This window comes from Myxozyma melibiosi, assembly GCF_037950935.1.
Source record: "Myxozyma melibiosi strain Phaff 52-87 chromosome Unknown BZA70scaffold_4, whole genome shotgun sequence".
NCBI classification, from domain to species: Eukaryota; Fungi; Ascomycota; class Lipomycetes; order Lipomycetales; family Lipomycetaceae; genus Myxozyma; species Myxozyma melibiosi.
Window position 1 is genome coordinate 909,636 of NW_027042918.1, and position 20,317 is coordinate 929,952.

At 50.1% G+C, this 20,317-nt stretch overlaps 9 protein-coding genes and 1 non-coding gene across 10 annotated transcripts; 5 read left to right on the top strand and 5 right to left on the bottom strand.

Moving 5' to 3' along the window:
• Positions 1–502: 502 nt before the first annotated feature.
• Positions 503–868, top strand: BZA70DRAFT_289179 (uncharacterized protein; the record flags this gene model as incomplete). Its single annotated transcript, XM_064914093.1, has 2 exons — positions 503–657; positions 724–868. 2 exons carry the CDS (start codon positions 503–505, stop codon positions 866–868), a joined length of 300 nt encoding a protein of 99 aa, XP_064769036.1.
• A 228-nt stretch (positions 869–1,096) lies between these two features.
• Positions 1,097–3,145, bottom strand: BZA70DRAFT_150549 (uncharacterized protein). The gene is made up of 2 exons (XM_064909704.1): positions 2,735–3,145; positions 1,097–2,682 (listed from the first exon to the last, which is right to left on the bottom strand). Exons 1-2 carry the CDS (start codon positions 2,874–2,876, stop codon positions 1,169–1,171), a joined length of 1,656 nt encoding a protein of 551 aa, XP_064769037.1. The 5' UTR covers positions 2,877–3,145; the 3' UTR covers positions 1,097–1,168.
• A 584-nt stretch (positions 3,146–3,729) lies between these two features.
• BZA70DRAFT_150547 (uncharacterized protein) lies at positions 3,730–5,869 on the bottom strand. Its single transcript, XM_064909703.1, has 2 exons — positions 5,395–5,869; positions 3,730–5,342 (listed from the first exon to the last, which is right to left on the bottom strand). Exons 1-2 carry the CDS (start codon positions 5,600–5,602, stop codon positions 3,862–3,864), a joined length of 1,689 nt encoding a protein of 562 aa, XP_064769038.1. The 5' UTR covers positions 5,603–5,869; the 3' UTR covers positions 3,730–3,861.
• Positions 5,870–6,908: 1,039 nt separating this feature from the next.
• Positions 6,909–8,653, top strand: BZA70DRAFT_150555 (uncharacterized protein). The gene is made up of 4 exons (XM_064909705.1): positions 6,909–7,296; positions 7,381–7,521; positions 7,584–7,763; positions 7,820–8,653. Exons 1-4 carry the CDS (start codon positions 7,126–7,128, stop codon positions 8,600–8,602), a joined length of 1,275 nt encoding a protein of 424 aa, XP_064769039.1. The 5' UTR covers positions 6,909–7,125; the 3' UTR covers positions 8,603–8,653.
• On the bottom strand, positions 8,601–9,881 carry BZA70DRAFT_277701 (uncharacterized protein). The gene has a single exon (XM_064912483.1). It carries the CDS (start codon positions 9,817–9,819, stop codon positions 8,704–8,706), a length of 1,116 nt encoding a protein of 371 aa, XP_064769040.1. The 5' UTR covers positions 9,820–9,881; the 3' UTR covers positions 8,601–8,703.
• Positions 9,882–10,083: 202 nt separating this feature from the next.
• On the bottom strand, positions 10,084–10,155 carry BZA70DRAFT_t40. Its single transcript has one exon. It is a non-coding gene; the product is annotated as a tRNA-Glu (tRNA).
• Positions 10,156–10,233: 78 nt separating this feature from the next.
• On the top strand, positions 10,234–11,403 carry BZA70DRAFT_277703 (uncharacterized protein). The gene has a single exon (XM_064912484.1). It carries the CDS (start codon positions 10,535–10,537, stop codon positions 11,210–11,212), a length of 678 nt encoding a protein of 225 aa, XP_064769041.1. The 5' UTR covers positions 10,234–10,534; the 3' UTR covers positions 11,213–11,403.
• Positions 11,404–12,065: 662 nt separating this feature from the next.
• Positions 12,066–14,250, top strand: BZA70DRAFT_150907 (fungal-specific transcription factor domain-containing protein). Its single transcript, XM_064909707.1, has 3 exons — positions 12,066–12,616; positions 12,690–14,092; positions 14,166–14,250. Exons 1-3 carry the CDS (start codon positions 12,374–12,376, stop codon positions 14,170–14,172), a joined length of 1,653 nt encoding a protein of 550 aa, XP_064769042.1. The 5' UTR covers positions 12,066–12,373; the 3' UTR covers positions 14,173–14,250.
• A 1,098-nt stretch (positions 14,251–15,348) lies between these two features.
• BZA70DRAFT_150599 (uncharacterized protein) lies at positions 15,349–18,018 on the top strand. Its single transcript, XM_064909706.1, has 2 exons — positions 15,349–15,856; positions 15,926–18,018. The coding sequence occupies exons 1-2, from the start codon at positions 15,488–15,490 to the stop codon at positions 17,912–17,914; spliced, it is 2,358 nt and encodes a 785-aa protein (XP_064769043.1). The 5' UTR covers positions 15,349–15,487; the 3' UTR covers positions 17,915–18,018.
• On the bottom strand, positions 18,019–19,639 carry BZA70DRAFT_150926 (NAD binding domain of 6-phosphogluconate dehydrogenase-domain-containing protein). Its single transcript, XM_064909708.1, has one exon. It carries the CDS (start codon positions 19,383–19,385, stop codon positions 18,123–18,125), a length of 1,263 nt encoding a protein of 420 aa, XP_064769044.1. The 5' UTR covers positions 19,386–19,639; the 3' UTR covers positions 18,019–18,122.
• Positions 19,640–20,317: the final 678 nt, after the last annotated feature.

Below are 20,317 nucleotides of genomic sequence, written 5' to 3' on the forward strand. Positions count from 1 at the left end.
GAACTTGTGCCATGTGGCATGTGATGCACGCTCACACCGCCTATCATCTGTCATCTCGGCACCCGCACATGCTCTTCTTCTATCCTCTCCTATACAGCTCTATCAATATAGCACTCTTTATTACTTTTATTTCGTTCTTTCGGTCATGTCGACGTAGATCGAGCGCGGCTAGCCGTTCCAGATCCTGCCGCGCCCGCCAAATCCAATCTCGGGATACCACCATCCACGTCCTCTCCACGCCTGTTCCTGAACTTCTCCACTTGTTTTATTTCTCTCATTCTGTCGCTCACTCCTTTATAATTTCCTATTCTGGCCCGGTACTTTCACGAGGCATGCCGTGTGTCGCTCGACCAGAATCCAACTCGACTTGTTTTGCCTGACGACTCACCCCTCAGCTCAGAGTATATATTTGCCCCGGGTCTCCTTCTCCTGCACTGTTCTCTGCCTTGTTCACCACCGCCTTGTTACACTCTTTCCACCCGTACACTTGCTATCCATCACCATGAAGTTCTCCTTGCTCTTCGCCACCCTCGTTGGCATCCTCGTCAGCTCCTTCGCCGTCGCAACCGATCCCCCTTACTGCACCGGTCTCTGCGTCTTTGGCTCTCTCGACGACTCGGGATGCGACCCCATCTCTCTCGAGTGTCTTTGCACAAGGTATTTACCATCTACCATCCTTCATTTCCTCATTCTCTCGCTATAGCAAAGACTAATTCCTCCCAGCATCCCCTTTGCAAAGTCCCTCATCGGCTGCGTGTTGGAGTCGTGCACCTGGAGGGAGTACATTCCCTCAATCAAGTACTTGAAGGAAACCTGTGGTGACACCTGGACCAGCGAGATCACCGATATCATTGACGATATATTCTAAGCCTAGCTCATGCTACCTACTTCATTGTTACGCACTTGCTTTTGCAAGTGTCGAGATTCTCAATCTTCTCAATAAATTCATTTAAAACCAGTTGAATGTCTACGTCGAACTATTATGACCTCATACATCTAAACTCTCATCATTCCCAACGTGCGGGGAACAGATGAATCGTTCCCATTATAGAACTATCATAGAACTATCAAACTCTCGACACAAGTCATGCCCTATCCCATACGTTTGACCCAGAGTCATCTTATGACTACCACTATATTACTACTGATTGATTACTACTAACACAAACTATGACATCCGCTTCTCAAACTCCTCACTAGAGTACTGATACGCCTCCACATCCTCATCCCTAGCCACCGCCTCGTCCGCATAAATCCCCTGCTCAACATACGTCTCCTCCGCCGGGAAAAACTTGCAAAGCACAAAATACACCAACCCGCCCACCCCCGTCCCGAACCAGAACCCGAGCTTGTACAAATGTCCTATCCCCTGATTCGCCTGCGTTGACCCGCTAATCGTCGGGATGAATCCCGGGAGCAGCGGTACCCAACCGCACGTGAAGGCCGCAAACGCGCGCCAATTGCAGCCATAGCGGTATGCGTACCGGCCCTTGAAATCATAGAGACCCGGCACATCATACTGCTGCTTGTGCACGAAAAAGTAATCCGAGACAAGGATGCCAAAGATCGGACCGAGCCAGATCGAGTAGCCAGACATGAAGTTCAAAAACCCACTCGCAGAGGTCAAGATGTTCCACGGCGTCAGTGCCCACGATCCCAGAACCGCTGCAATGAACTGTCCGCGGCGGATGTTGATGTACCGCGGGAAAATGCAGTTGAGATCGTTTGCGGCCGCGAGCGAGTTCGCGGCGATATTAAGACCGACTTGTGATAGATAAAACGAGAACGCACAAAAGAAAGCAGCAGCACGGCCTCCAGACGAGGTCCAGTTATTGATAATCAATAGAGGATCCCAGAGAATAGTGCCATAGAGCAGCTTTGATCCAGCGGCAAACACGACACCAATAAACGTCACGATCGTCGAAGTGAACGGCACCGCAAACGTGGTGATGTACGTGCTCGAGATCTTCTTTGCATACCGCGAGTAATCCGGCGCGTTCACCATCAGCGTAGTGCCACTGCCGACATTGGAATTGAAGCACGCGACAAAAGTCCACGCAAGAGTACTCCCGTGCACCGTATTACCATCCTTAAACATATCACCTAGTCCGACAGAGTTGATCATCCATCCCATGATTGCAAACGCACAGATCGGCGTCGTGATCGCCTTCACCAAAAACAGCCACTTCAGTCTCTGTACTCCCACGTAATGGAACGGGAGACAGGTAATAAAGTAAATCACGTACGCCGTCATGAACTGCGTCGTGATGTTTGCAGACTCGGGAAGCGTATTCTTCACGTTGCGGAACGAAGGCCACAGCGCGTAGAGCATCGACTGCACGCACTCCGCGCCCGTGTAGATCTGGATTCCGTACCAGAAAATACCAACGATGCAGCGCATCAGAATCATCAGGTATGAAAGATAATACCCGTACGCAGCACGGCTCTGGATCGAGAACGGGATATGATATTTTGCTCCCACGATTCCGTTCAAGGTGATGAAGAACCCGCCCACGAGGTTGGCGAGTGCGATGTTGACTAGCGCAAGACGCCATGATAAACCGACTTCCATCACGGATGCCGCAGAGCGGAAACCAGAGACAGATAGATGGTCAGAGATCCAAAACAGCGCATAGTGTCGCATATTCCAGTTCTGCTCCTCGGGTGGGACAGGATCAAGGTCTACTCTGATCAGCTACATACTCATCACAAAAACAGCAAGACAGCAACATACCATGATTGGAGTGGACGCCCTCAGTCTTTGAATCGAGAGCGCAAAACCTGTCGACTTTCTGCCAGAACGTGAGCGGCCTGTCGACCTCACCAGTATCAACATCAAGCGCAGACACTCGAACTTCGTATTGCTCTTTATCCATAATCACGATAGTCCGCACGATTGATATACGCAATCTGACAGCAGCTGCGCAGGAGGGCACCGCTGCTCTTATAAGCCGCCATCAGCCATATTTTGTATGGAAAGCACCAAGGAATGAGACTGATAAACCTATTCTGGGCAGTCTAAGGCTCTTGGCGCAATACGGGTGCAAGACTGATAAGCAGGCTGTTGTCACCCTGCACCAGATCAGCTGTGCTCTGATAGAAAGAGGTGTTCTTATACACAGAGAAGAAAAGAACAGAAGACATCAAGAATCATGTCAACAGAAACCACCTCGAATCAGAGAATCCAGACAATCGATAACCGTAACTCATCTTCACGACTGATAAACAACTGATAAACTCAAACACTTCTCCGCAGCATCAAAATGAAATGTCTAAATCGCCGGCTGCCAGCTTTGAGTTTGGCTTATCGCGAGGAGACCACGATTGCGCCGCAGCAACAGACCGATAAGACAATTGATAAGTCCATTCTGTGCAGCACTTGTTCATCTAAAGAGAATAAGAGCAGCTTATAAAAATGCTAGAGTGGAGATCTACGTGCATCAGATGGTCTGTGTCTGAGCTCAGCATGGTCCGCGCAGCTTTGTGTAGAGGCCCTCATCCGGGCCCACAAGCCAAGTGGCGGCGGTCCCACCCTCCTTCCTCGTTTATCTCAGCTATTGTCTGTGCCGAGATAAAGAAACGAGTTGCTGACTCTGACTTCGAGTCCTGTCTAGTCCTTATTACCTGCACGTAAATATATTTTGTTTTGGTCCCATAGATTTATGATGTAAATACACAAACCCTACACGAATGATAGGCAGTGGTATATGCTTACAGAAGTTATGATTCAGCAGAAATGACTTGGATCGATATCCTCCCCACAATATCTCGTCGTTAATGATTTGGGGGTGCTTATTATAGAAAGTAGCATACATTATCAAGTACGAGCAATAAACAGGTTCAAACAACAGAACGAGCTAACTACACCTTCCCCATATTCCCCATCGCCGCACCCGCCTCAACCTCAAACTCCTCACTCATAATCCCATCCGGAAACACAGACTCGGTAGCCCACACTCCCTGCTCGATATACGTCTCCTCCTGCGGGAAAAACCTGCACAGCACATAGTACGACAACATCGCGCTGCCCGTGCCGTAGAAATATCCGACCTCGTACAGATGCGAGATGCCTTCCGAGGTCACGCTGCCGCCCTGGATAACGGGGATGAAGCCAGGGAGAAGCGGGACCCAGCCGATAAAGAACGCAAGGAAGGCGCGCCAGTTGAAACCGTTCATGTAGCGGTATCGACCGTTGAAGTTGTATAGCTCGGGAATGTCGTACTTTCGATTATGCACAAAGTAGTAGTCTGAGAGCAGGATTCCAAGTAGCGGGCCAAGCCAGATCGAGTAGCCACCCATGAAATTCAAGAACCCACTCGCAGAGGTCAAAATGTTCCATGGAGTAAGCGCCCAAGAACCCAGCAACGCGGCAATAAACTGACCGCGCCGGATATTGATATACCGCGGGAAAATACAGTTGAGATCGTTTGCGGCCGCAAGCGAGTTGGCAGCAATATTCAAACCGACCTGGGAGAAGTAAAAACTAAGAGCACAAAAGAAAGCTGCCGCGCGGCCACCGGAAGACGTCCACTTGTTGATGACCTCAAGCGGATCCCAAAGAATCTCGCCGTAGAGAATCTTGGATCCGGCGGCGACGATGACACCGATGACGGTGATCACGGTGGCTGTGAACGGAACGGCAAACATCGTGATGAAAGTATCTGACTTTTTGCGAGCATAGCGCGAGTAGTCGGGAGCGTTGACCATCAGGGTCGTGCCACTGCCAATGTTGGAGTTCAAGCTGGAAACAAATGTCCAGGCCAGAGCAGAGCCCTTGACAGTGTTTCCCTCAGTGAACAAAGACGTCTGGCCGACTCCAACCTGGTGCACCATCCAGCCCATGATTGCAAACGCGCAGATCGGAGTGGTAATTGATTTCAGCATGAAAAGCCATTTCACTCGGTGAACTCCGACGTAGTGGAACGGAAGACATGTCAGGAAGTAAATCACGTACGCGGTCATCAGCTGGGTCGTGATATTTGCCGATTCGGGAAGCCGGTTCTTCACGTTCCGGAATGATGGCCAGAGAGCGTATAACATTGACTGGACGCACTCGGCTCCGGTATAGCACTGCACACCGTACCAGAAAATTCCGACGATACAGCGCATGAGGATCATGAGGTATGACAGATAGTAGCCATACGATGCTCGGCTCTGGATCGAGAAAGGGATATGGTATTTTGCTCCGACCATACCGTTGATGGTTACCACTACACCCTGCACGATGTTTGCCAAAGCAATGCAGAGAAGGGCAAGCTTCCAAGACAGACCTTCTTCCATGACCGACGCGGCATTTCTGAAGCCAGAGACTGAAAGATTATCAGAGATCCAAAACAAGGCATCTATGATCGTTAGCATCCGCCAGAAAAAAAAATAACGCAGGCTTCAACTTACAGTCCTTCATATTCCAGTGCTGCTCAGCAACAGGGACCGGATCAAGATCATGGTTACTGTAGACACCCTCGGTGGCCGAATCCAGCAGCAGGAAATTGTTCACTTTTCCCCAAAACCCCAGCGGCTTTTGAGCAACAAGCTCTGCGCTTCCACTGTCATAGTCCAAGGCAGTAGTTTCTACCTTGTGCTGCTCTTTGACTTCATCCATGGCTGCAGTTGAAGATGGGACAGAACAGACGGGGTATCAAGAGGGTATTAGACAGGCTGACGGGTAGGCGTCCGTCTTTATATCTCTGACATATCCATCGCTTATAAATTCCGCTCAAACTATTATCAGAACATTGACAGTTGGAAGGAGCTGATACGGGAAAGGAGTCAGCTAGTCCTTATCAGTTGCGCAGACGGTGATCACACCCGCATGATTTCTGGTATGAGTTCAAACATATGTCTCAAAAAGTATCGCCGCTGCGGACTAGACTCTTCTCGCTGTCTGCATCAGTGTGCAGCCGCAATACTGCTAACTCCGCAACGATGAAGTGGAGATGACAGATTCGGTTAGAGGACGAAGATGACGGGTAGCGACCCGGCGGGCCTGGTGCTGTCCGGCCGACTGTACACGTCAGCTGTTGTGAAGTAGCAGACTTGTGAGCGATATTCGATATCCGATAAGAAAACCGGCCTCCTCAGAGTACTTTGAACAAGGATTGGTATCAAAACAAGCTCATGGTGATGACTATCATTAATGCTTGTTTTCCTTTTAAATTCCGAGAGTTGCTTTTTCTGTCCCTGGCAAAAGTGCGCCGCAACTCAATTCGCTCGTCCGGTCGCTTTGATATCCAAAATCCGCCCTGCGGAATACCGCAACGCCTCTTATCTCTCGCAGATCGCCGACAATTGCGCTCAGACTAAAGTGACTAACACGGATTCATTCAGACTTGGGCTGCAGCCCGCAGATCATCTGCCGTACGCCTGCTCCTGCCCAGAAATGCGTACTCGGTCTACTACTTGATTGGGAAAAGTCATAAGGAATAACACGTAGCCGAATACTATTATGAAATCTACTAATTATAACGAAATAGTGGAACTGATTCAGCACTCTGCCCTATTTCCAGCAGTGAATATTCATCACCTACCTGCCGAGCTCTAATCGACAGTCAGCACCGCCAGGTGTGCTTTGGAAACTGACTCAAGAGAAACGAGACACGGCTCGCCAGTCAGACCTTCGTTATATAGGTAAACCAAAGTCTCCGGGAGACAATAAGACTCGACAAGTTGTCCAAACAGCGAGAAGAGCCTTCATAATACTGCTCTTTCTCAGAAGGTGCAATGCCGGGATCAAAGTCTCCTCAGTTCTCGTCTAGTCCATCTTTTTGATCCGTTTCCCGCACATGTACAGCAACAATTCAGCTATATAGTCATCACCTTGTAGTCTATCGGCTACATTCAGTCGTCTGCCAACGCTCCGCAGCATCGGAGAGCAATCTGTCGTGCTGCCTTCGATGTAGTGATCCTTAGTAGAGATGAGTTTGGGACATCGTAAAATCTAAACTCTAATTCTTTTCGTCTCTCACCACACTTCTTCATCTCACAGTTAGCTGGAGACAATACCAGTCTTCTCCATCTCATCCACTTTTATATTTATCTGTATCGCTCTACTAGACAGATACAAGATTCGATTTGATAAACTAATAAGCACAACTCAAATCTACGGGCGGAGAAGCAACACACACAATGACGGACGTTGCTACAGCACCACCACCCTCCACAAACGGTGTGCACGAAAACAAAAAACGAAAGCTTTCAAAAAACCAACAGAAGCGTCTTCGCGCAAAAGGAAAGAAGCAACAAGGGTCCCGAGAAGTCTCTGCTTCCGCGACAGAATCCGCCTCCGAGGCTGAAAGTGTATGATCACCGTTTTTTTGTTTACCTTGAGAACACATTTAGTCAGAAAGAGGTAGCTAATACAGGAGCATCCGTTTGATCTAGATTTCGCAGTATGATGAGGTTAAAGAAGAAACTGGTTCAAGAGACCTCGATATGCAGGATATCGCGCCTGTCGAGATTGAGCTCGACGATCCCGCATTCTCTGCCTACAAAGACATTTTTCAGAAATTCAAAACCGAAGACGTATGTTCTATGCTTTTATGACACAAGTCCTATTTCACTCTGATGCTAACTCTCGTTAGGAGGATGATGTGCAAGTTGCAGATTCAAAAGGAGACATATACTATAGTGACGATGACGAACAAGACGAGGAACAGGAGGCAGCAGCAATGGAGCAGGTCATGAGCAAAAAGAAGCTTCGGAAACTTCACAAAATCTCGATCGCTCAACTCAAGGCTCTATCTCCTCGGCCGGACATTGTTGAAGTGAGTTGACCAAGCATCTTCAGTTTCAAAGCAGAAATGACTGACATCCTTTGTAGTGGTTTGATTCTGATGCGGTAGATCCATTATTACTAGTACGGATAAAAGCGGCCAAAAACGTGGTCCCTGTTCCCGCTCACTGGAGTGTGAAGCGAGAATACCTCTCATCGAAACGCGGTGTCGAAAAACCTCCATTTGAGCTTCCGGATTTCATCAAACACACCGGTATCATGGACATGCGCGACAACACAAAAGAAGACGACTCAAACCTGCGACAGCGCATGCGCGAGCGTGTACAGCCGAAAATGGGCCGTCTGGATATCGATTACCAGAAGCTCCACGACGCGTTCTTCAAGTTCCAGACAAAGCCGAAACTCACAACATATGGAGAAGTCTACTACGAAGGCAAAGAATTTGAGGCGAATCCGATCGATCGGCGTCCGGGTGTACTCTCTGACGAACTCAAGCAGGCCCTGAGTATCCCGCCTGGCGCTCCACCACCTTGGCTACTCAACATGCAACGCGTCGGGCCACCGCCAAGTTATCCGGGTCTCAAGATTCCTGGTTTGAACGCGCCGATTCCAGCTGGTGCGCAGTGGGGTTTCCATCCAGGTGGATACGGAAAGCCGCCTGTTGACGAAGCTACGAACAGACCTCTTTATGGTGATGTGTTTGGAGTGGTTGAGCAGCAGGGTAATGATGAAAATGAGCAGGAAAACATTGACCGGTCAGTATGGGGAGAACTACAGCCTGACGAGGAGGGAGAGGAAGAGGAGGAGGAGGAGGAGCCTGAAGAGGAGGAGCGAACTGTTGGAATTGACGAGCTGGAACAATACGAGTAGTCGCTAGCAAGAAATGTACTATTATTGATTAAAACAATCCGAACGCCAAGCAAAGAATTATATATCCCATAAGTCTTACAACTCAACTTTTAACCATCAGCTCAGAAAAACTTCAACTCATCAGCGTCACTGCACTTTGTATACTCAGAGCGACTCGTAGACTTTTTTGTTTGAGTAGCTGCTCTTCCGCCGTCATCTTCTGATTCCAGATCATCGTCATACATCATAAAGTCAGACGTCGCTTGATCATGCGGTTCCGTCACATCATCCTCATCGTCATAAATCTGAAGACTTGGGCCATCATCATACTCGTAGTCGTCTCCACTATCACTCAATTCCTCGAAAAAGCGGACACTGTGGATTTCCTTACCAAGACTATCGTCTTCGTCGATGCCGCTATCGCTTTCTGCTTTTCGACTGATGACCTTCCCCAAATCAACAACTTCATACTTCTCTTTCTTAGCGGTCATCGCCACACCCTTCTTCCTCGGTCTGAAAATCTTCTGATCCTGCCTCAAAAGAACCCAGATCTTTGCAAAAATCGCAATCAACGTCATGGCGAGAGGGATATACTGCTTCAGCGCAATCAGTCTCATCAACGCGTTGCGGGCCTTGGGGATTATTTTGTAGACCAGGTATTCGGCACATTCAATATGATTGAATTCTGGGTGGTCGAAATCTGGTATTGCTTGAGAGCGGTAGATTTCTTCGAGACCTGAGGTCGTAGAGGCTTTGAGTCCCTCGTGTTTCTTTGATCTGGCTTTCTTCCTCACTTCCTCACGCTTAGTATCGCGATCTTGCGCTCGCGTCTCTTTCTCCGACTCTTCCTTCACCAGCGTGAGTTCGGAGAGTTGAAGGTGGGCGAATTTTGGCGGTTCGTAATCTTGAGAGTGATTGATTTCTTCAGGACTTGAGGTTTGAGGAGCTGTCTTCGATCCATTCTTCTTCTTCCCAGATCCACGCTTCTCTGCAGCATCCATCGTCTTTGTCTGTGTCTGCGTCTGTTTACTTGCCCTCCTTCTCCTGCGTCGCCTTTTCACAAACTCAGCCTTCGACAGATCTTGTTTGACAGAAATGAGTTTCCGCACATTACGATGCACGATCGCGACGTATTTCCACCATTTCGCCTGCCGATGCTGGTTCTTGTTCCGATGCACAATCAGATGCAAGAGTTTGTACTCTTTCGTTAATGCTGGGATGTCGAGGTTTATAGGCATCTTTCGTTCATGTTGCTTAATCTGAGAGGTGTAGCGGGACGATTATCTGATTCAGTCCAGTCCGTTTTGATTTGGGAGTTCTGGAGGAGTAAAAAAACAAATCTCAAAACTTTCATCCAGAGCGCCAGAGTTCCTCTCCAGCCCCTCAAACAAGTCAAATTTTCTTCTTTTCAATGTAAAAAAAATTGATATAATCAGAAGGAATAAAACAGAAGATCAAATCTATGAGATAAAAAAAATCAGTATCCGAGAAGAACTTATGTTCTCCGAAACGGGGAATTGAACCCCGATTTGCCCGGTGAGAGCGGACCGTGCTAGCCATTACACTATTTCGGATTCGAAAAAAAAAATTATTGTGGCCTTTTTAAGCTGCTCTCACGTGATCAAATATATCACGTGACTTAGGCGAAAGCTGGACGATTTGCCTAGTCTGGTTTCTGATTTTGTTTGATTAAACCAATGTATGCTACTAATGATGCTTATTGGCGATAGTGAGGGTAAAACCGCGGGATAGGCTATGAAGGAGCGAATAAAGTTAGTTACGTGGAAGAAGGACTGAGGAAGTTGTTGAGAATTGCCGGTCGTTATTGTTCGGTCGTTATTGTTCGGTCATTGTTAGACTGACGACAAGATGAAGATAAAAGCCCGTCATGTCGCTGTTTCTACTTGATCTGTTGTCTATAGATCAGCATCCTCTAGACTGAAATTCAACAAGATGGTTGATATCCTCCCCTTTTCGCGTCCTACCCACAAGTCAAAGAGAGAGCAACCGGGCTTCTCGATGCACGGCCGTCGTTCGGCCCCTCCTCCACCTCCCCCGCGCAAATCGTCGGGAAAGAAATTCACCGTCTCCCCGGAAGGGAGGCCGCGCCGCGCGAAGGCCGTTCAGCTTTCTCACTGGTCCGTGGGCTCGAGCTCTTTGAGCAACTCCGACGATTCGCTGGATCTCCTGCGACGATTGCAGGACACGGCGCCGACCAGCTTGAATGTGTCTTCAGATGAGGCTACAGAGGAAGAAAAGTCCAGTCCCAGTCCTTACGAGAGCGATGTCGGCTTTCACTCGGAGGTCTCTGACGACACCGCTAGTATCCTGAGCGATCCGTTTTCCGACTCCAAAGCTTATGAGGACGACGAGGACGAGAAGCGCAGCGAGAGTCCTACCCGCGATATTCTTCCGCCTTGGTACTTCAAGACAGAGACATGGTCGCGCATTTCGCTCAGCTCGTCGACGGACACGGTCGAGCCTGCTCTCTGGCATTTGAAGGAAGAAGAGGCGTCGGCGGAACGCGAGCGCACGTCTATCGAGCTCAAAGTTCGCAAGTTTTCGCTGTACGCCTGGGAGCGCGTGCGAGCGATCTACAACAAGCTTCTGACGAGGGCGTTTAAGCTCTGAATGTCGACAATAGAAGCCTCTGGATAGGCGGACCAGACCGTTTTTTCGGCATCGTGCCATGGGGATCTCGTTTACTGTCTCTCTTGTTTAAGGTGTTTAGGTTGCTGCGTGGCGTCTTTGTACTTATTTTCTTTCTGGTGACTTGTTTCGTCTTTAATGTTTGGGATTCATGCAATGATTAATCTCGGATAGGTATCTGTATAATAAATACTGTTTCATTTGACCTCTTTCAATAAATAAAGGATTAAACAGACCCACAAGACAATGCAAAAAATTACTCAGCGAGGGCTTTGTCCGCACCCGCCTTTTATCTTGTCTTGGCTTTGGGTCCCGAACGAGGCCGGAGAAGGCCCCACAAGATCCGACAGTCCCCGCAAGAGAGCAGCCGATTGGACGGAATGCCCACGATCATGAAGACTCTCTTGGGCACTCGAGATACCACATCTGAACCTCTACGAGTAAGAAGTAATAAGACGGCCCAAAGCAGAAACAAGTACACGAGAAACACAAAAGTGACATCCGATGACTGCGCCGCAGCCGTCATCTAATCTGGCAGGTCGAAACCAAACCCTCGTCGAGTCAACGAGACGGCCAAAATCCCGGGGCTCAACCTGTCAAAGATAACTCTGCGCTGGGCTCACCGCAGCCCGCCGCCGGGTGCAGAGCAGCAGGACCGGCGCCTGCGTATGCTGCATTAGATCCTCTTCATAAGTCACTCCATGCCACTTCATATCACCGCATCTGCTGCACACCTCACGCACCATACGAACCAGCGCAGTCACCGTCGGGCGGCGTTGCGACGGGGGGCTTGGATTTAAGGCAGAACCTTAAACCGACTGTAAAGTAAAGGAACGGCGCTGCTCAGTCCCTAGTTTGTTCAAGCCTGAAAGCACCTCCGCCATCCGAGCTTTCTTTATGTCGGCTCTCTCGATTCCCTCCTATCACATACTTGAAACAGTCCTCCTCCCCCTCGGAATCCCTGCACATACAATGGATCTTTATCCGTGACTCTGTCGGATATACACCACTGCTCTACGTTATCAACCTTTCGAAATCACCGCAATAATGACTACTCTCTGAGGGACATGCAACCTTCCTGAACTTTCCCATTCTTCTATCTGAGCAGTACATATAACAAGCCGGCCACCAGACCATCTCTCAATGCCGGAGCAGGCACATTCACCCCCTGCCCAAGGATGGACAGAGGCCAGACATTCATCCTCATCCTCGACTTCGTCGTCTCTCAAGCGTCGGCAAGAGGACGGCGGATCTCCGGAAGGCTCGCAGAGTGCGCTCAACGACCTATCGCGAGGCGGATTTCCGATCTACAACAAAAAGCGGAAGAATACTACGCGTGCGTGCGATGCGTGTAAAAAGAGGAAAGTGAAATGCGACGGAATGCAGGTGCGTTATCCCAATACCAATTGAGAAGTTTTGTATTATTACCGTTTACTAACTACTACTCTCTTCGAATCAGCCATGTGAACGATGCGTTAAAGGTGGAGGCGACTGTACCTATAACGTGAAGTACACCAGAGGTGTCTTTGTCGCCCCTCTACGGAACGAAAACCTCCAGCACGAATTGTCCTCTCCCGCGCAGTCGTCGCAACTCGCGCGTTTGATGGACGCCGTTGCCGCAGTATCCAAAACCGAGATTCCTGCTATGCTAGCCGATATAAGCAAGCTCGATAAAGCATTGAACAATGACAATGACGCTCAGCTCTCGCCTTCTTCGGCCCGAGTTTCAGATGCACAGCCGGCAGATCAGGAAGACGAAGGCGAGTCGTTCTTAGGCGGATCTTCTAATCTCGTGTACTCCCATTCAGCGAAGGCTCATCTACTGGACGAGGTCCAAGTACCTGCCTCACCCAGAAACGTACCGGAGCAGAGTCAGCACCGACCATTGATCAGCTCCTCATCCCTAAGGTTCTCGCCATCCTCCCGCGACCATTTCTGGTTCGCAGAGAGGCCAGTCGAGGAGGTAGATGCGAGACTTCTGGCTCTACCATCGCGAAAGCTTGCACTACAGCTAGTTGAGTGGTATTTCGACAACTCGAGCCCAACATATCGCATTCTTCATCGGCCGACTGTCGAGCATTGGATCGACTGTGGATTCTACTCCACGCAGTCCGAGTTTGATCCAGTAAGCGCCGTCACCACTGAGCCCGTACCTACCACTCGACGTTGCGAGTGTGACGCACACCACCCCAATCCATTCGAAGACCGAAGCATTTGCGCTCTCATGTTTAGCGTCTGGGCTATGGGCAGTCGGTTCCCGGTCGGGATCAAGCCCGGTTCGAAAGAGGGCACGCTTCTGCAAAGACGAGGCGAGCAGTACTTCTCGATCGCAGAGAAAGAGCTACAGCAGGAGAAATCGCTAATCGATAGACTCACGAGTTTGCAAGCAAAGTTCATCATGTGTCAGTACCTGCTCACTACCTCCCGCGTAAAGGCATCTTGGGATCTTCTCTCGTCGGTGAAGAACATGGCAAACAATCTTGATCTCAACCGTCGGAATTTCAGGTTGCCGTCTTCTCCTGCTGATTCGCTGTACATTGAACTACGCAAGCGCGCGTTCTGGGCTATTTATACACTGGATACGTACATGTGTACGATGATTGGCAAATCGCTCATGTTGTCGGACGAGGATATTACCGTCGGACTTCCCGAACCCGTCGGTGACCTTTCTGAAGTCGGCAAGCCAACACAGCTGCATACCCCGCTCGAACACGCAAAGCTGAGTCGTATTCTTCGCGTAGCACTGCGCAAGCTATATTCAGATATCCCTCTGAAATCAGAAGAGCTCGTCACCGTCACCGGCCAACTAGGCAAGATGTTGCAGGATTGGGAAGATGGATTGCCGCAATTGCTGAGAAGGGAATCATCAAGCGGTCTTACGCTTCCGTATTCAAGACAGGTGGACGTCATAAAAATGGCTCACTGCCATGCGCTGATCATGATCTATCGTCCCTCTCTCAATTCCGAGACGTCCTCATCCGAGTCGCTCAGTGATCATATCGCGGAAAATATACGGCAGCAGCAGGAAAAATGTCTGGAAGCTGCTCTGGCAGTTGCCAGCAACAAGGGACTCGACGACTTGAATGGATCCTACTGGTTCATCGCATACATTCTATTCTGTGCAGTGACTGTGATGTTTGTCTACCTATCCAAGCATCCTGATTCTCCCAGATCAAGTGCGATACTACACGCGGCCACAAAAGTGTGTATACTGGAGAAAGAGATGGCGCGTGAGAGCTACATGGCAAGACGATACGTGGCCGCATTATCCGAGCTTTGGACTGAGGTGCGAAAGCTGCTAGCCATAAAGTCCACTCTAATGAACGATCTCGCGGCATCTATCGACAACCTCTATGTGCGCACACCCAAGGGCATGGAAGATCTCATCTCGCCCCCAGTCGCAATGTCGAGACAAAGCGAACTAAGTCAGCAATTCCGTGAACTCGAGCTAGCGCTAGACATGCTTTCGTCCTCCGAAGACCAGCGCGCCGAATTCCTACAGCATCTTCGCCACCACCAGCAGTCGCCGTCCTGCGCCGGCGGGAGTACAAACAGCTGTGAAACGTGTGGAACTAAACCCGCCGACACGACCGGCAACGAGGGAGAAAAGAGTGTTATGGCGTTTGATCATATTTTGAGTAGTTTGGCGCAGAGTTTTCGGGGATTTGATTCTACAGCTTCGACGGGGATTGGTATGTTTTAATGATTTGATGTGATTTAGTTGTATTTCTTTGTCTTAGTTGGTGAGAGCTACACAAAATTGGAGTTTGTTCTTTGTCGTTTGAGTTGCCTAATGAATAATTCATGTCTATGGGGCGTGAGGATTGCTACCTGTAAACCAACTCGATTTAGTAAGGCTTAGGCGAGGCACTAAGCGGTGTTCCGAATTATATACACGCCCGCCTTCTATCAACGATCTCCTTGATGCTCTACTGTCCTACAGTTAAAGCTATTATATACAATCTCTCGCAGTCCCATTGCTCATTCATATCTTACCGTTTAATACAAGAGGAAAAGAAGACTTGATCGATAGTTATCGGTTAGAAAGCGAGTTATGTGATCCACGTGACTCAGTCCCCGGTCGAGCGCACTTAATATTTTCTCCAAGGCGTGGGGGAAAGTCACCTGCGCACCAAGAGAACCGCCAGGTAGTCGACCCTTTCTGAGTCTCCCCTCATCGTGCCTGAACATCTGTGTACTCTCGCGCACACCGAATCCCACCAGTGTCTGGTGTTTCTTTTTATCTTTCTCTATAACATGGTGAAGCGCTCGTGGAGTGTGGCTCAACAGGCCGACGGCAGTCAGAACGGCAGCAACGGACACAGCGCGCAGCCAGAGCAGCATCGCCGATTATCCGTCTCCAGCACGGCCTCCGCCACAAATACGATGAATCTTCAGCGATCGCCGGACGACGCTCAGTCACCCGGCAAAGACAACTCACCGCCGTCAGTGGTCTCGAACGGGTCGAGGGAGAACAGCAATAGTCTGAACGGGTCGGCGCGCGGGGTGCCAATCTCGAAAATTATACATACTCAACAGCCTGTCAGTGCCGTCAACGACGAAGGCGAACTAGTATCGCTGACAACTAGAAAGAGTACCGCGTGCCCAGCATGCCGCAAGCAGAAGGTAAGCTGCTCTTCTAATTGAGTCCATTTTTCTGTACAGTCTCGTGAAGTGGAAATTGACATATTGCAGATAAAATGCATAATGGAGAACGACCTCCCACCCTGCAAACGATGCGCGAAGCAAGGAATATTCTGCTCCCCGAATAAAACGCTACAAGGAATTCTAGGCGACCAAGCACGATGGAACTCACGAATGCGGCAAAACTTCGCCCGCATGGAGTCTGCCTTGAACGAAGCCCGCGCGGCGTTGAACCTGCCTTCGATCTTTGCCATGGACGAATCGGCTACTGCGGACGAAGAAGCACAGATCAGAGAGAGCTCTGAGTTTTTGAAGGAGGGCAGCGGCTTGGAAGTTGTGCGCGGAGCAGGGGAAGATGAGGTGCTGGACAATGTACACTCGGGACCGGACAATCTCGCTTCAGCACCTATTCGATCGCTGTATGAAGTCACACAGGCCAACCGTGGTATCAACGGCAAGTTTGATCGGCATCAGAATGGGCATAATGGAGGTGATTCTGCGTCCGGCAAACAACCTGACGATCTGCAGCTTCAAGCAAGCGGTCTTGTCATTGAACCCGATTTCATTAGCAGAGGCGTGATTACACTTGCAGAGGCAGACCAGCTTGCAAAAGTATACCTAAACCGCCTCGATCATTTCTTTTACGGTTATCTTCAAGAGTACCCAGATTTTAGCGCCGTCCGGGCACGATCGACGCTACTCGCTCTAACTGTCTGTGTCGTTGCAAGTCAACATGACCCATTGGGATCTGATGTGTACGATAAACTGTCGCGAGAGCTGAGGAATTTGGTCTCTAGTCTACTTTTTCGTCCTCGGCTCGGATTCGAAGACATCAAAGCTCTTTGCATGGGCTGCTATTGGCTAGCCGACATCACCTGGATGTTGACCTCGCTAGTGGTCCGCAAGGCAGTCTCGATGCAATACCATATGGCGCATCTCTCGCAACCGGTAACTGATATCGAGGGATTCAAGAGGTCACAGCTGTGGCTGCTGATCTATCTCTCCAATGAACAGATTTCGATCTTACAAGGCGCTCCCAGCGGCGTCGGTCGCGATTTCGTGAACTGGGAGGCGCATATGAGTAGCTCATTTTCAAGCGAGGCAGATCTCCGACTGGTTTCTCATATCGACCTGTTGCTGATCTTTTCACGCGCGCGAGAGCTGTTTGGGCTCGATACCACAAAGCAAATTCCCCGGATATTGATTCCCCAGTTGCGAGATTTCAACATGCAGGTTGACAGATGGGGTGCGGCGTGGTCTGGAAAACTAGCGCGCAACAAGCAGCTTGGAAATTTCCCGAGCGAGGCTATCAAGATACATTGGAGGTTTGCAAAGTTCTATATTTGCTCTCACGCCTTCCGCGGGCTGAGCGTGGGACCTACCAGTGGGACAACGAGTCGAAACGACGACCAATCGATCCCGATAATCAACCACAATGTGACGCTATCAAGAGATCTTGAAGACATTGCTGCTGCTGCAATCACGACCGCTTTTGATACGTTGCATTTACTGCTCGAGTCCGATGAGCTACAGTCGTCTCTTGTCGGCATGCCGCATTATTTCCACACAATGTTTGCCTTTGCGGCAGTCTTTCTGCTTAAAGTGGCCACGCGATACTCGTTACACGTCAAGGTCGACATTCCGGCTGTTCTCGATATAAGCACGCGGGTTGTGCGCGTATTTAGGAAAGCGCCATGTGCTCGGCAACATTTAGTGAGTCGGATCGCACGTGGCTTGTCCGAAATGCTCGAGCGGGCACAAGCGCAGTACACTGCCGCTGCGAACGCGGCTGCCATATCTAGAAAAGCCTCACCGGCTCCGTCCGGCGCGCCGGGCGGGAGTACGAGCGCAGAGCAAGCGGAGGACGGCATAATGATTGGTGCGATGATGAGCCAGGGACAGGCAGGAATTGAGGAATACTCGATCGAAGCCGCTATGGTTGAGAATGCGTTGAACGGAGCGCTGCCGCAGTTGGATTTGGAAAACTATGACTTTTTGAGTAGTATACCACCAAGTTGGAGTGGGGAGTTTGATTTGTAAAAGCTTTTTGTTAAATTATGATTTTGGAATTTCTACGGTTGATAGTTTTTAAGAGAGGTAGTGTAGTATCTATAATGACATGCAAATATACGCTAATTGGATAATTGGATTAAGATATTTCGATTAACTATGCCAGACCCAGATAAATAATGAGAGATGTATGTGAAGTAAATAAGCAATGAGAATCCAGAAGACTTCAACTACAAGATTACAAGTAGTAGTTGAGCTCCTGCAGGGCAGCACTCGACATGGGCAAGTACTGATGGAAAGCCTCAGTCTTCTTGATCGAAGCCTCAAGCTTATCTCTGATCTCAGCCGCATCAGCGATGGGCTTGAAGTTGACAAGGCCAGCCTTGACCATAGCCGAGGCAGTCTTCTCGTAGGTGTTTGAGGCGCCAGCGCCCTTGTTGATGATATCGAGAAGGAGCTCGAGATCAAGACCGACAAACTTGGCAAAAGCCATGCACTCGCGGGTAGAAGCGAGCTCGACACCGGCCATGAGGTTGATGATGTCGTCGACGGTTACGCCGTACTTGCCCTCAGTGGTGGCAGCGGAGGTGGTAAGCTCACCGACAAGAGTGGGCGAAGGCATGAACATACGGCAAAGTCCAGCGTCGTCGTCCTTGGCAAAACCGGCGTGGCAGCCCTGGATGTAGAGCTGCTCGGCCATGTTCTCGAGTGGGAGAGGGAAGAAGGCGGATTTGGCGTGGTTGGTGACGATGGTAGCATCCTTGAGGATGATGGTGGTAGCAGAGTGGACGGTGTGGTAGTCGTTGGCAAGCATGTGAGGGCCGCGGTTCTCAAACATCCAACTCCGGCCGATGGACTTGCAGACCTTGTCGTAGACCTCCTGGGTGTTGAGGCCAACAGCAGCGGCGAGACCCATTGCCTCGGAGGCCATGATGATGTTGGTGGCAGCCTGGTGCTGATGGCACATCTTGGCAACCTGGCCCATGGAGATGCCTCCCTTGATGCGGTAGAGGGGATCGGACATAGCTTTGAGAACAACGTCGGCATGGTCGAGATCCTCGTCGGGACCGGAGGAGAAGATGGAGAGAGTACCCGCAGCGGCACGGATCGATCCACCAGAGACAGGGCAGTCGAGCAGCTTAAGATCAGAGCGGCCGACAGAGTCGATGTGCTCTCTCAAGGTCTTGAGGTACACGGGAGGAACTGTTGAGCAGAGCATGACGGTCTTGCCCTTGTCCATGGCCTCGATGGCACCACCGTCGAAGAGGACGGAGTCGGCCTGCTTGTCGTTGACGACCATGAGGATGAGGAACTCCTTGCCCTTGGCAGCCTCGGCGGGAGACTTGGAAGAAGTACCACCAGCAGCAACGAGCTTGTCCATGGAAGGAGGGTAGACATCGAATCCCTGGATGGGGAAGCCTTCTTTAGCGAGGTTGCAGGCCATGCCGCCGCCCATGGCGCCGAGACCGCAGAAGCCGATTGTGGGGAGTGCGTTAACCATGATGCTGAGTTGATTGAGGAGGTTGGAGGATGAACGGATAATCAGGATTGGGCAGAGAGCGGCCTACGGCAAAATATAAATACGGAAGCATAAAAGAACGGGCGATTCGGATGTGAATAGTTCTCGGGCAGGCAGCGGCAGCCATCGGCGCAGAGCCCGAGCCAGAAGCCGCACGGGCAAAGTGCCGGCTCACACGGTAGCAGACCGACTTCACCCCACGAAATATGTCAGAAATTAAGTAAGAATATCTTAGTAATTGATGACGAACTTGGGGTTTGCGGGGAATCAAGCGTGGGCGGCTAGTGGGGGTCATTCTTCAGATGCCAAAACCCAACCCTGAGGAAGTACAAGACCCCAGAGCTGACGGGTCAAAGCGGCAGGTGCTCAGAACGCCGGCGTCGGCCGCAGCGGTGCTCGACGACCGGAGCAGGGCCCGAAACCGACCGGCGGTTGTCCGACACTTGTCCGACAGTAGCGATGTGAAACTCTAAACAAACGATGGAGCCGTATTATTATTATTCTGTAGGGACTAGCAAGCCCTTAACCTGTCCACAGAGTTCCAGCTCCCCGCAAAATTGCGGAACCCCGCGTGGGGCTCGGAAGGGCAACAAGAGATGGATTGTAAACCCTACATAAAACACATCCGGCGATGTTTCGAGATGTGATTGTGTATGATGGCATATATCTGATGGAGACATCCTGAGTGTGAGTGAAGGACGATTAGTCTTATGACAGATGTCCTGAAACTTACGATTAGACTATGAAGCCATAAAATAGCAATCAGATGATAGATGTGTCCATCGCGTGGGGCTAGCCGATAAGGCTGCCTGCGTACAGTAGGCCCTCGTTAGAGCGGGATCGCGTCTCGACTATTCTGCAGAACCACTAGACATCAGCTATCATGCATCTCTAAAGAGGCCAAGACAAGAGTC